This window comes from Callospermophilus lateralis, chromosome 15 (assembly GCF_048772815.1).
Source record: "Callospermophilus lateralis isolate mCalLat2 chromosome 15, mCalLat2.hap1, whole genome shotgun sequence".
Classification (NCBI taxonomy): domain Eukaryota; kingdom Metazoa; phylum Chordata; class Mammalia; order Rodentia; family Sciuridae; genus Callospermophilus; species Callospermophilus lateralis.
The window spans coordinates 20113729-20128855 of NC_135319.1; the positions used below are offsets into that span (position 1 = coordinate 20113729).

At 40.2% G+C, this 15127-nt stretch overlaps 1 protein-coding gene across 1 annotated transcript in view; it reads left to right on the forward strand.

Annotated features, from left to right (window-relative positions):
• Nucleotides 1-6832: 6832 nt before the first annotated feature.
• Antxrl (ANTXR like) overlaps nucleotides 6833-15127 on the forward strand; it is a 37744-nt gene continuing 29449 nt past the window's right edge. The window contains exon 1 of the mRNA XM_076835199.1: nucleotides 6833-7080. Within this exon, the coding sequence (XP_076691314.1) occupies nucleotides 6833-7080 (248 nt within the window). The remainder of the gene's footprint in view (nucleotides 7081-15127) is intronic.

Genomic DNA, 15127 nt, shown 5'->3' on the forward strand with positions numbered 1-15127 from the left:
GCTGGCTCTCCCAACAGAGCATCCAACTCCCCACATCCCTGATTTCCCTCTGTAGGCTGGAAAGAGTGAGCTCCAAGTATCTCAAAGGTCTCACCATCTATGCTTCTTAGAGGAGAGTAGGTGTCCTGGCTTTCTGGATGATTCCAGCTTCCCGAGGCCTGGAGAACTGAGTTTCCCCTTCCCAAAGGGCAGAACCACAGCTCAATACTTGTTGATTTCCTCATCATGGATGTGAACCACAGGCTGGGTCAGAGGGCTGGAATGGTGCTCTGCCATCTCCAGCAGAGGAACCATGCCCACTGAAGCTCCATGCTCAGAGACACTTTCAAGAGACATTTTTCTAATGATAGAACTAAGTTTAATGCTTGCTCTTCAATTTTTATAACAGGCTTGTTGTCTGTTTAGAAATGCTCTGTAGTTTTTAAAGGAGAGGCAGCTATATGTCATTCCTGGGACACTTCAACTCTAGAGCTCTCAGATCCAAAAATCAAGAAGCAGTCTTCAGTCCATCTCTAATCTCTCAGTATCTCTATAGTCTCCTTGATATGTGAGGGCACCTTCTTGGAACTAATGTGTCTCATGAAGGAGCACTTCTATGAAAACCAACAATTTCTTTACCCTAGTTTAGCTGCTCTTTCTGACCATACCATTTAAGTAAAATTAAACTTATTATGAACTCTTTCTTTTTGAGTTTAGGCATGATGCTCATGTTCTGTACCATCTTTGCTTTCTATGTCAGTAAAAACATGCAAATTCAAAATAAATGAAATAAAAACAAAAGAATATTTTACTGTTTCAATTTTATTTCTTATGTAGAAGAAATTTCTATTACTGTGCTGTTTTCACACCTCAGAAATCTTTGCCAACCCCAGACATAGGTCCCCAGGACAGAATCATCCATAGTGCCCAGAGGTAGAGATTTAACTCTTCTTTCCTCAGCAGTAAAATGAGTACATGTGATCTTCTAGCAGGAGGAAATATTGGGTGTCAGGATGCTTATGATATTAAGATAATAATCCACATAAGAAAATAATTTATTCACAACTTAATGTATTTCAGAGGCTTAACAGACTTGATTTCAAAACAATGACATGAGGGAAGCTGTGTATCTAGAATCAAGTGCATTTTCAACTTGCCACCTTCCTTCTTGCTAAACCAGCACAACATACCAGCTTTCTGAGACCTTGGACACCATCAAATTTGAAGATAGATATCCTTCCCAAGTTCATGCTCCATCAATGACAGCTTCTATGCTTTAATAAGATGAAAGAGGACAGATTGGAAAAAGGAGACACAGATAAAATAATAAGGAGAAAGAGGTGGAAGTGGGGGAAACAAAGATAAAATACCAATAATGGGAAGGAAGAAGGAGGAAAAAAGTCAAGAAGAACTAATAATAATGAAGAGGAAGAGGAAGAAAAGGGGAAGAACATATAGACTCGCCCAAAATGTTTGCATGTCATTCAGAACCTCCCCAAGGGTCTCCTCTGTCACATGGATCAGGTAAAAATCACAGAGTAACTTCAAAGGATGTCCTCCAAACTCTATCTACTCTGACAAACTGCAAGTAGAAAACCCCTCAAATTAGAAATTGATGTGAGTCTAATGTGGCGTGTTTGCAGGGAGCACCTGATGCCTCCTAATGCTCATCTATTCCTTGTGTAGAGACTCTTGGTCCTTTTATCCCCCTAGAGATCAATATTAGACTTTTGTGTGTCTTCTATCTAGAAACTTCATCTAGATCTTCCTTGATACCTGTGGCCTCTCCCATGACCACTGTAGACACCTGTGGCCTCTCCCATGACCAGTCATGCCACCTACTGTCAATGTGTTGTCTGGTTCAGGAGCCCTGACTACTCATACAGTGCTCTTCCTTTCCCGAACAGCCACCACCCTAACCATCTTCAGGGTCTTTCTCTTAGCAGAGTGAAGGTGCTCCCTCCTCCTCACCCCAGACAAAACACCCTCTCTAGTCATGACTGGTACCAAGAACTGGCAGCTCATGCTTCTAGCACTGTTAGTGAAGAAAAGTAGATCTCAAGTCAATGGTCACAGCTCTGTTTGCCAAGTACCTGGGAAAAGACCTTGGGTTATACTTCAGACTGCTTGTTCAGAATCTCACCTCTGGCAGCAATAGTGTCATTGAAGAATAGAAGGACAATAGCATTCTTCCAGAGGTTTAGACTACTTAAGGAAAATTAATTTCAAAGCATTGAAGCTGAAGAATTACTTCTTTTTAAAATATATTGTGGTTACGTGTTTTAAGTAAATGTCGTCATCTACTGAATTTCTGAAAAAGAAATCTGTGGTAAGCAAAGCAGAAATGTGAATCTAAATCATTGAAAATCATCTCTTACACTGTCCCCTTGGGAATTCTGTCTCACTGGAGGTTGCTGGTTAGATAACATAAAGACTCTAGAACTTTTCAATTTAGAAAATAGTCTCTCAAATCAAAGTTCCCCGTACATACCTAGGAATATGTCCACGATTCTTTGAACTAACTGAGCAAAATTTTCATTAAACTCATTGCAAGTGACCTCTATCCTATTTAATTTCTGCTCAGTTTGTATAGTTTACTGATTGCTGAATTTCCCTAACTGTATTAAATGAAAAATTAAATTCGCTGAATTATTGTTAAAGTCACAATAAACTACAAGATAATGTTAAATTATTTCCAAAAAACAAAAGCATTATGCCTCAGCTGGTAAGGAACCTCTTCAAAAACAATCAACTTACCTACATGTTTGAGTGTGTTTTAATATATACAAGATATATATCATAAAATATCACAAAATTATCATGAAAAATAAAATTGTGTCTCTCTGACAAGATTAAAGTTTTAACAAGGAATGAAATATGGCCTCATATCCATTCCTTCTTTATTTCTCAAAAATTCAACAAACTTGCTTTTCTGGATTTCTTCACTTAGGATTTGATTGGACAATCTTTCATATTAACATGAAATATTTCCACATTGATCCTCCTACTGAATGTATACAAAATATTAATTTCAATTGCCACATTTATTGCTATGAAATATCTGAAGTCTAATTCAATAGTAATTATGTCACTTAATGTCTGTACATTGGTGGCACTGACAGGCATTTATTTTAAAAATTTTTTAGTGTTATTTTCTTCCTACTCATACCAAGGCTTCAAGTGCATAGCCCCAGACTCCCAGTGCCTTCCCACAACCCATCTGTGAACCCTGCTCCCTCAGGGCCCCATAACATGGTACTGCGCAGCTGTCCCAGGAGGCAGGAGTGGGTGCCAGTGTCTCCTAACTGTTCCTGTAAGGATCAGCTTACTGGTGCCCTGAGGGTGCCTAGAAGGCAAAAAGTTAAAACAAACACACAAAAAATTCTATCAACATTTTTTCTCCAAAACTGGGTTTCCTTGTTCCTTTTATCTTTATAACTCAGATTTATCATTTATACATTTTTCCCATGAGAGGCATTGGACAGATCTTTAGAAATAATTTAGCTTCATCTAGATCTTGGAAATAATCTGTTGACAAAAGGATCTTGGTCAGGTGTGGTGTTCTCTTCCTAGCACCCACACAAGTCCTGGCTGATAATGGGGAGCGTGCACCATGAGTAGAGGGATGCCTACCTGGATGGCTGGATGCAAGAAATATAGACCAGAAAGTCAACATAGGAGGGAGAAAAAAAGATTTGTGTGAAAATAAGTGACAGGAGAAAAGGAAAGAGAGGGGGAAAGAAGCGAGATGTATTCCTCTGCCCACACCCCTCTATTGGCTCTGACAGGCAGCACCCAAAGGCACATCTTACTTGGCTGCTCAGCCAACATTTTCAAGGACAGAAAGGAGACTCTGAGCACACAATTCTGCATTTGGCCCAGGAGCATTCTCTCAGGTTGGCCAGGACCTTCCTTTCTGGCTCTTCCCACCTCCAGGGTGGTGTTTCTGAGCAGCCCATTGGTCTGCAGTCTTTGCATCAGGACTGACTTGTGAGCAGAACTGGGCAGAGAGGGACCCCAGGATCTGGGAACCCAAAACTCCCCCTCAATGTGGTGCAGGGCTCCCTTGGCTGCTGATCTAGCTTGCCACAAGACACAATTCTTGTGACCCATGTCAGCCACCCCCAGCAGGCTGAAATCATTGTCAGAACCAGATATCAGTGGCACACTCAGGTGCATGTGAATTCAGTTCACAGCTGTGGGACCTGAAGACCACATATCTTTTCTCTTGACCAGTACACCTTGACCCTAGGCTCATAATACTATGGTGCCCCTGAGCACCATTGGCAACCACTTTGTGGTGCAGGCTGACCCCTACATGCCTCCCAAGGGCAGCAGCAGTTCTTTATCCTCCCACCCAGACTGAGAACAGCCAGGGGAGCTGGGTACAGGTCTTCACTGAGAGGTCGCACTATTTCTCAGCCTCTTCGCAGTCCCATTCCTGCCCCACAGTTGTGGTATGGAAGCACTTTGCCAGACTGGGGCAAGTTCCATAACCTAGGATAATCTGAAGATGTCCAGAGCATAAATGCCTAGGGCAGGTGGTATGGGGTCAGGATGGAAAATAATAATTTATTGCAAATTATTATTTTGTATTACTTTCTTGTTACTGTAACAATATAGCCTTAAGAGGACAATAAGGTTCATTTGGGATCACTGTTCTGGAAATTCCCATCTGTGATCAGGTGGCCCAAAGATATGTGTAGTATTGGGAAATGATAGTATCTGGTGGAATGGCTTATATCATGAGCCAGCAAAAGTAAGGAAAGTATGGGGGTCCCACAGTCCCCTAAAATGGTCTGTCCACAGTGATCTAGTGACTCCTACTAGACCCAATCACCTGGAGGTCCCACCATCTCTCAATAGGGCCATTTTATAGGCTAATCTTTTAACACTTGAACTTTTGGGGGACACTCATCCCAACACAAGCATTCTGCAATCAATTAAGAGTCTGTGCTCTATTTCAAAATTGTAAAGTGAAAAATAGCCACACACTGGTAGAAGATAACTGCAACAGTTGATAATTAGTTACAAGAATGCAGATGTTAATGACCAATATGAAAAGGATAAACGCCCCAGTCAGAGAAGGGACATGAATATGTGGATAAGCTTTGCAATAAAGGGGGAAACATGAATGACCAAGTGTCATGCAGTAGACCATCAGGAAGTAGGAAAGGCAAATTCAGTCCACAGTGAGATGTCTAATCAAAAGCACAATGGATGAAACCATGACAGCATCAAGGCTCATTACGTGTGAAAAGTAAGGGGACCCTGAGATGCTGTTGGGGGAGTATACCAGATTTCATCAACTCTAAAATATTATTTTTTCAAGATAGTTTGTTCTTTTAAAGTTAACACAAAAGGAATAAACAAAAAATCTCAGAACTCAATACTTTTATCACTTATTAATTTTATGTTATACACATTGAGGTCTCTTTTACAGCTATTAAGGAAGCGTTTTTAAGCATACAAAACCTTTATGAATATAAACTCAAAGAAAATAAAATTGATCAAGGTATTTCTAAAGCTGTTTCCCTTCACGATCTGCGGTTTCAGAATTCCTTTTCAATGCGAGCACTGCACCCCTGTTTCCCCACACTGTGCCTCACTCCAGGGTCCAAGTGCTGCGCTGCCTTAGGGTCAAAGCACTGGGTGTGTCCTTCCACCCACACGCCTCCTGTGAAGGAAGTCTGTGTGGCAGGGGTCTGTGTGGCTCCATCTGAACCTTGACAGGTCAGTGACTGCTTTGACCAGAATACAGTGGAAGTGACAGTATGTGACTTCTGAGGTGATGTCATAGAGGGAGCTACAATTTCTATCTTGCTCACTACAAATATTTTGAGCTCTGAGTTCAGACCTCTGGGCTACCATAAAAACAGTGCACCCACCTTGAAAGCTCGTGCCAAGAGGAAAATTGAGTCATAATCAAAGGCCACACTTAGGGTCTCTGGGGATGGTAGAGACCTGATTTGGAGTCACCCTACCCAGGTGTCATATAGGAGAGTGGGAAAGCCAATACTGACCTCCAGTCACCAGTCACCCAAATCTTTCCCTGATGCTCAAATCTCCCCATAAGGTACCTCTTGGGGACCCCTCTCTAATTTGCCATCCCCACCTGTCTGATTCACAGAAACTGTGAGCACAACAAAATTGTTCTTGTCACTGAGTTTATGTGCTTGTTACCAGGCAGTGGATAATGGGACTGACCTATTCTAAGAGGACTTAGGCAAGAGCACACAGTGTTCATCGCCTTCTAGATCCTGCCATCTCATGGCTGACTTCAGGGTTCACACAAATGGCCCCTCCATTTCCAACCCACTGGCCTCCCAGTTCCTGACTCCTCACCCACAGTGATGTCTTGATCTTCAGCTATCCTCTTTGGTTAACTAAATCCTGATTTCCTTTAGGTGACCCCTTAAGGACCAGCTGTAAGGAGATGGGTTGTGGGACAAGGAGATTTTTATCTTACACACCCTTCAAGGATCCAGTGACTGCTATTTGGTATGGTCTATATGAAGGGTATTGAGCAGAGTTCAGGTCACAAAGTCACCATGTCAACCTTCCTGTCAATCATAAGCACAGAAAATTCTGTCCCAGAGTGGGGGAAGGGCTGTGCAGGCAGCTGGTAGCAGAATACTCAGAGCTGCTGCTTCCCCAGTCCCTGTGCTCTGAGTAGGTACCTGGTAGAGTTCTGTAGTGATCATTGGTGATAGAGCAATGGTCCATAGGGGCTATGATCCCTGGGTACAGGTGGAGGTGGCAGAAAAGGAAGCCAGAGGTGGATAGTGCCCAGCGTACCTGTAAACCTGTACAGAGAGCTAAATGCAATTAAGTTCACAGGGACATCAAGAAAATGGTGATCCACAATTCCTGGCTGCCTTGCACTGCACTCTTTCTGCTACTGCTGCTTCTGCCACCATCCCTTTTGAGAGCAGGGAGCCTACAGCATCATGGCGCTGGCTGGAGAATATTTCACCATGTGGGCAAGGGCTCAAGAAGCTACCACCACCGCCAAAGTCCTGGTGGATGGCAACGATGGCCACAGAGGAAAACAAAAAATGAATGCCAGGGTGTGTTTGACCTCTACTTCATCTTGGACAAGTGAGTGGCCCTCTGGTTCTGTCCCCAGATACCCCAGGGGGGTTTGCTTTTAGGTTCCAGTCACTATGGTCAGAACATGGCCTTAAAAATTGCAGACTCTGGAAGAGGACAAGCAGGGTCGTCTGTGGTCAGACCCCAGGCATGATCCTCAGCATCTTACTTACTGCCTATAAGGAGGGTCCTGGATGGCTCTGCCCCTCCAGCAGATCTCACTGGCCCAGATCTTGCTCCTACGTGCCTCTCAGTCAGGTGATGGCTAGGATTCACCCTCAGCCATGTGTAGGGCTCACTGCTGATTATTCTGGAGAGAGTGCACTGTGGCTTCTGCTGGGCACTCTCCCAGTGCCACTATTCAGAATGTCCTGAGCTTTTCTGCCTCTCATGTTTGCTTCTTCCTTCCCCCATGTTACCATCCAAGGCACCTGCACTGACAAGAGCAGGTGACTCTATCTCAGTATTGTCCTGGGGAAGCTAGATGGTGCCTTAGGCACCTGTTGGCTGTCTAGAAAGGTAAGGGTGAGTGGTTGTTTGGTTCTGGAGAAGTGGTTTGGACCAGTCCTTTCAGAGAGTAGCTGTGATTCTTTGGGTTTCTCAGCTGCCCTGTGGTAAGTGCCTTATCCACTTCTCTAAGATTGTTGTGAGGATAGTGGGGGTTCGGCCCAGCCTTGAGTTGTATGGAAGGGCCATCGGCATAAGTGCTGGTGTTAAATAACCTTAATGAAGTACTTGCTTATGGCAGAGAAAGTACTAAAAATTGATACTCTAACAGTTTGAGGAGGCATGTCAATCCCCACATTTTAGGAGGGTTATATTGAGAATGGAAGTGGTTCAGTGATTTGCTTAAGGTCAACCATAGCTGCTTTGCTGCAGAACATCAGAAAATTAGAGATTCTCCCCTTACCTTTCTGCAAAAATATATGAATAAGGTAGGGTCCTAGAGAGGGCCAGAGAAATGGTTTCCCGAGTAAAGAAGGTCCTCACTTGCAACCTCAGGCATTGCCTCACACGGATCCCACAAGGCATCCTCAATGCCAGAAGACGTGCCCAGGTAATCAGGCCACACTTGGCTGGGGTTGGAACATGAGCTGAAGGGTCTGAACATTATCCAGATTGGGAAGCCAGGAAAGAAAGGAAGAAGCTTAAGTCCCCTGTGTATACCAGGTCAGCCTCCAGGATTGAGGAGATCTGCTGGATCTCCCTCAGTTCCTAATGTCTGAATTTCCAATTGTCACTCCTACAAGCCTCAACAGAATCCTGTCTGAGGAGGAGCCCCTGCTCGTCCATTTCCTACCCATGCTTTCAGAGGTGGCAGCCTTGATTCTGGTCACCGTGAGCCAGGGAGGAGTCCCTCAGCCTGAGGGAAATAGCACACCCTTTCCCCGTGAGCCATCTCTGTTGGAAGGGGCTTGGTACCTTGCAGGGCCAGCATGGTGACAAGGACTTGGAGGGTGAGGACATCTTTCTCCCAGGGCTACCTGGATGAGGACCTCATGTGTGGGGGCTCTGTGGCTCTTTGAGAAAAGCAGCCCAGCCATGGAGTCACTCATTACCTATGGAGTCCTGGGAAATCAGCCTCATCCTTTTGTGATTCAGAATCTCTCACTGTAACATGATTGTCTTTGTACCCCCCTTGCCAGGTGAGATGAGGATGAAGGGAAAGTTGGTCGACTAGATGCAACAACAGAGGATGAGTATGATGTGCATTTCCAGGCTAAGCAGAGACATAGCTAAAGTGCTCCCAGCGCTCTCAGGGCTCTTGATGGAGTCCTGGCTCCTTCAAGCTATAGCTCTCTTCCTACATCCCTCCTGCAAAGGCTGGGGGTGGGCTTCAGAGCACCTCTGCTGATCTAGCAGGGAAAAAGACCAGGGTTCAGGCCAAGCCAGGTTGTCTGAGACCCTTCACCGACAGGGAAAGCCTATTTTGATCATTCATTTCCCCCACCCCCATTAGTTAGCTTTCCATTGTAACAAAATACCTGAGATAATCAACTTAAATGAAGAAAAGTTTATTTTGGTTCATGTTTTCAGAGGTTCAGTCTCTTGGCCCTATTGCTTTGGGTCTGTGGCAGTGTAGCATATCATCAGGAGTGCACAGCACAAAGAACCCACTCACCTCATGCCAACCAGCAAGCAAAGGGCAAAATGGGGAGTGGCTGGGGTCCCAACATCCCTGTCCTTACACAGCCCCAGGGACCAAACTTTCTTCCCCTGGACCCCACATCCTCAATGGTCCACCACCTTCCAATAGCACCACAGAATGAGAAATAGCTCTTCAGCACATGGCCTTTGGGGGACATTCAAGATTTAGACTATAACACCTTGATTACCTCCACTCTATAATTTGCATCTATAATTGTCCCATTTTAGATATTGTATAAGTGGGTCTTTTGGCTTTTATGTCTAGCATATTTCACTAAGTACAATGTTTTCAAGGTTCCTGCAGTATAGCATCCATCAGAATGTCATCCATGGTTATGGCTGAATAATATCCCATTGTATGTTCATGTTGTTGACCCGTCATCTCAAGATGGATAATTGAGTTTTTTCTACACTTGGCTATTGTGAATAATGCTGAAATGAAAAATCGTATATGGGTCTATGTGAGTCTGATCTCACTTCTTTTGGGGATAGTCCAAGAGTCATATTGCTGGATCATATGGTGATTCTGCGTTTAGCCTTTTCAGGAAATGTCAAATTGTTTCCACCATGGTTGTATTATTTTACATTCCTTCCCCAAACCCACTGTCTTTGTTTTCTTTTGTTGTATTTATTTATTTGCTTTTTATAATAGCCTTTCCAATGGATATGGAATTATATATCTCATTGTGATTTTCCTTGGCATTTGTCTAATAAATATGTATATTATCTTTTTATGTGTTTCTTAGCTATTTATGTATCTCCTTCAGAGAAATGTCTATGCAAGTCTTTTGTTCATTTCTTTCTTGTTCTTTATTGATTGTTGTTTGCTTTTTATTGCTGAGTTGTGGGACTTTATATTTTCTGGATTCTTACCCCATATGAGTTATAGGATTTGCAAATATTCTCTTACAATTTGTGGGTTTTCTTTCTCATACTTTTTATTTTCTTTCTGAAATATGGTCATTTGTTGGTACATATTTATACAAGCACACTATACACAATATAAGGATGTAATTTGGCCAATATCACTAACCAGCACATGCCCCTCCCCGCCTCAACTCCTACCCATTGGACCATTTTCTCATCTGATCTCCCTTTGACTTTTATAAAATCTGTTCCCACCTTTCTCTTCCTTTCTCCTCTCTAGGTTCCTCATATTTCAGAAAACATATGACCCTTAACTTTCTGAGTTTGACTTATTTTACTTGGCACAACAGTCTCTAATTTCATCTATTTTCTTGCAAATGCCATAGTTTCATTTTCTTTATGGCTGAATAAAACTCCATTGGGTATATATGCCACGTTTTCTTAACCCATTCACCTAGGCTAGTTCAATAACTTGACTAATGTGTATTGTGCTGCCGTAAACATGGGCATGCATGCATCACTATGGCATGAGGACTCTAATTCTTCAAGATAAAATATAGAGGAAATGTATAGTTGGAACATATGGTGGTTCTTTGTATGTTCTAGATATTAATCTCTGTTAGAAGAGTAGCTAGCAAACATTTTCTCCAATTTTATATAGGTTCTGTCTTCACATTCTTATTTGATTTTCCATGGAGAAGCTTTTTAATTCGATGCCATCCCATTTATTAACTCTTGGCATTACTTCTTGAGTTTTGGGGGTCCCATTGAGAAAGTTGTTGCCTGTGCCTATAAGCTGGAATGTTGACCCCAAATTTTCTTCTAGGAGATGCATAGTTTCTGGTCTAATTCCTAGGACTTTGATCCATTTTGAATTGATTTTTGTGCAGGATGAGAGATAAGTGTCTAGTTTCATTCTACACATAATCAATTTACCCAGCACCATTTGTTATAAACGCTGTCTTTTGGCACCTTTGTGAAGGATCAGATGACTGCCAATGTGTAGGTTTGTCTCTGTGTCTTCTATTCTGTACCATCGGACTGTATGTCTGTTTTTATTTCAGTACCATTCAATTCCTGTTGTATAATTTCAGATCAGGTATATGATGCCTCCTGCTTCACTTTTCTTGCTTATTATTTCTTTGGCTATTCTGGGTCTCTTATTCTCCCAATGAATTTAAAAATTATTTTTCTAATTCTGTGAAGAATTTTATTGTTATTTTGATGGGACTTGCATTGAATCTATATATTGCTTTTGGTAGTATGGCCATTTTTTCAATATTAATTCTGCCTATCCAAGAAATGGGCTATCTTTAACAATTCTAAGGTCTCCTTCAATTCCTTTCTTCTGGTTTCTATAATTTTCACTGTAGATATCTTCTACCCCCTTCATTAAATTAATTAACAAGCATATATGCATATTTTTTGAGGTTATTGTGAATAGAATGGTTTTCCTGATTTCTTCCTTGGCTGAATTACTGTTGGAGTAGGAAAGCTGTCCTTTTATGGATGCTAATCTTCTATCCTGCTACATTGCTGAACTCATTTATAAGCTCTAAAAGTTTTCTAGTGGAGTTTTGAGGGTCTTCTAGATGGAGGATCATCTCTTTGGTAAGAAGAGATAGTTTAATTTCTTTTCCTATTTTTATCCTTTTGTTTTTCTTTTCTTGCCTGATCCCTCTGGATAATGTTTTATTGTATTATATTTAATAGGAGTGCTGAGAATAGACAGTTCATCTTGTTCCTGGTTTTTGAGGAAACAGTTTTAGTTTTTCTCCATTTAATATGTTGTTAGCTTTGAGTTTGTAATAAATCACCTTTATAATATTAAGGAAAGTTCTTTCAATCCCTAGCTTTACCATTAATGAGTGCTGAAGGCCTTTTCTGTGTTTTTTGAGATGATCATAAAATTCTTGTGCTTAATTCTGCTTAAGTGTTCAATTATATTTAATGTTTTGAATATGTTGAACCAATCTTTCATTCCTGGAATGAAACCAACTTGATCAAGGTGTATTTTTTTATGTGTTTAGAATGCAGTTTACTAATATTTTATTAATGATTTTTATACCTATATTCATTAGGCATATTTGTAGTTTTCTTCCTTGATGCACCTTCATCTGGTTTTGGTATCTGAGTGGTACTGGCTTCATAAAAAAGCATTTGGGGGTGTTCTCTTCATTTCAATTTTATGGAATGCTTTAAGAAAGAATGGTTTTAATTCCTCTATGAAGGTCTAGTAGAATCTGGCTGAGAATCCATCAGGTCCTGGTCTTTTCTTTTTGGAAGGCTTTTAATTTCTGCTTCAATTTCATGACTTGATATTGATATGCCTAGATTTTCTAGATCTTCACAATTAAATGTGGGTAGGCCATATGTGTCTAAAAAAATGGTCAATGTCTTCAGATTTTCCAGTTCATGAAGTATAAATTTTCTAAATAGGTTCTGATAAAATATGGATTTCGGAAGAGTCTGTGATGATATCTTCTTTTTCATCTCTGATTTTGTTTATTTGGGTCTTCTCACTTTCTTTTGAGTAGTTTGGCTGAAGTTTTGCCAGTCTTATTTATCTTTTCAAAGAACAAACTCTTTGTTGTATTGATTCTGTGTAATTATTTCTTATCAATTTTAATTTCTTCTCTGATCTTAATTATTTTCTGACTTCTACTGCTATTGGAGTTAGTTTTTTCTTCTTTTTCTAAGGCCTTAAGGTAGAACATAGGGTTATTTACTTGGAATCTCAATAATTTTTTTTTTTAATGTAGGCACTCGATTCTATAAAGTTTCCCCTTAGAACCACTTTCATGTAGGCATGATGGTGCATGCCTGTAATCTCAGCAATTTGGTAGTCTAGGGTTGGAGGATCACAATTTTGAAGACAGCTCCAGCAACTTAGCAAGACACACACTCAAAACTAACAAGGGCTGGATATTTGACTCAGGTATTAAATGTCCTGGATTCAATCTCCACTACAAAAAAAAAAAAATGCTTTGGTACTTTCCCAGAGATTTTGATAGGTACTGTCGCAGAGATTTTGATCTGTATCTCTGTTCTCCATTCATTTCTAAGAGTATTGTTCAATATCCATGTGTTTATATGGATTTTATTACTTTTTGTTGTCAATTTCTAGTTTCATTCCATTTTGATCTGAGAAGATACATGGGATTCTATAGATTATTTTTGTATTTGATAAGATTTGGCTTCTCCCAAATAAAACCAGGTTTGAGGAGAGTATTCTTTTCCTTGCCTGCCGTGCCTCCTTTGTGGGAGCTGGGTCAGAGGAGCCATCACAAAACCCAAAGAAAAACATTAATAATAATAATAATAATAATAATAATAATAATAAAATATTTGAATGAGAAAAAGGAAAAGATTTGCTTTTTGGCCTAGAAAATGGTTTGTTTTGTAAAAAGTTCTATTATGACTGAGAAGAAGGTAAATTCAGCTGTTTTGGCATAGAATATTTGGTAGATGTTCATTAGGTTGGTTGATTTGATTAATGCTTTTTATCTAGATTGAGATCTTTATTGAGTTTATATGTTGTTGACCTATCTATTGATGATAAGGGCGTATTAAAATTATTTGTCATTATTATGTTGTGGCCTCTGTGGGGTTTATGTCATGGAGCATTTTTATTTATGTAATTGGGTATGTTGACATTTGGGGAATAAATGTTTAGTATTGCTCTATCTTCCTGTTGAATTGTTCCCTTAACCAGAATGTAGTGGCCTTCCTTGTCTCTTCTTTGCTTGAAATCATCTTTGACAGATATGAGAATAGTTACTCTTGCTTGTGGTTTGTTGCATGAAATATTTTTTCTATCCTTTTCCCTAAGCTTGTAGATGCCTTTGCCTTTAAGATGATTCTCTTATGAATAGTAAGTATATAGTTGAATATTGATTTTTAAATTTTTGTTTGTTTAAGTAGTTTTACATTACAGTAAAATGCATGTATGTACTTTGATATATCATACATAAATCGAGTATAATTTCTCATTTTTCTGACTGTACATGCTGTCCATTCTGTTAACCTGTATATTTTAATTGTGGAGTTGAAACTATTAACATTCAGTGTTAATATTAATATATGCATGTGGTTTCCTGCCATTTTGATTTTTTGCTATATTTTATCCTGTCTTGATTCACATTTAATGTGTTATTCTTCTATTGACCTTCCTCTGTTTGAGAACTTTGGGAATTGTTTTTTATTTCCTTTGTGTGCACACAGTATTCTTTAACAGTGCCAGCTCAGTGTTCATGAATTCCTTTAGTTCTTTTCATAGAAAGATGACTTTTCCCCCTCAAATTTGAAACTGAGTTTTTCTGGATATAATAATCTTGGCTGATACTTGTTGTCTTTTAGGGGTTTGAATATCTCATTCCCAGCCCTATTTTGTATTTTATTTAGAGATGGGGTCTCACTGAGTTGCTTAGTGCCTCATTTTTGCTGAAGCTGGTTTAGAACTCAGCATCCTCCTGCCTCAGCCTCCTAAGCCTCTGAGATTACAGGCATGCACTTAGTTAACTGAACATCTTAATAAGCAGATTTTTACAGTCTTTCTCTGGGATTTCATCCACCTTTCAATCAGTGGGATTCTTTGTTGAGCAATTTGGATTTTTTGGGGAGATTTGTTTGTCTGTTCCTGAGGCTGGGGATGCGGCTCACTAGTCTAGTGTCCCTAAATTCAATCCCTGGTAACCCCCTGCAAAAAAAAAAAAAAAAAAGTTCAATTAATGAAAATTAAATCTAAGGAAGAAATTAAAGAGCAGTTACAGGATATTAATACTAAAGAAATAGAAATAGTTAAAAAAAACACCTAGAAGAAATACACAATCAATTAAATTAAAAATTCACTTGAAGGCACCACTAACAATTAGAATGCATAGAAAATAAAGCCTCAGCCCTTGAAGGCAGAACTTCAAGCCTTGAAGACATGGTATATGATTCTGAGTATACAAAATGCAATAAAAGGGGTAAAACACAACCAGAATATACAAGAACTGTAGGACAACTTTAAAAGGCCAAAACTGAGAATCATTGGGAT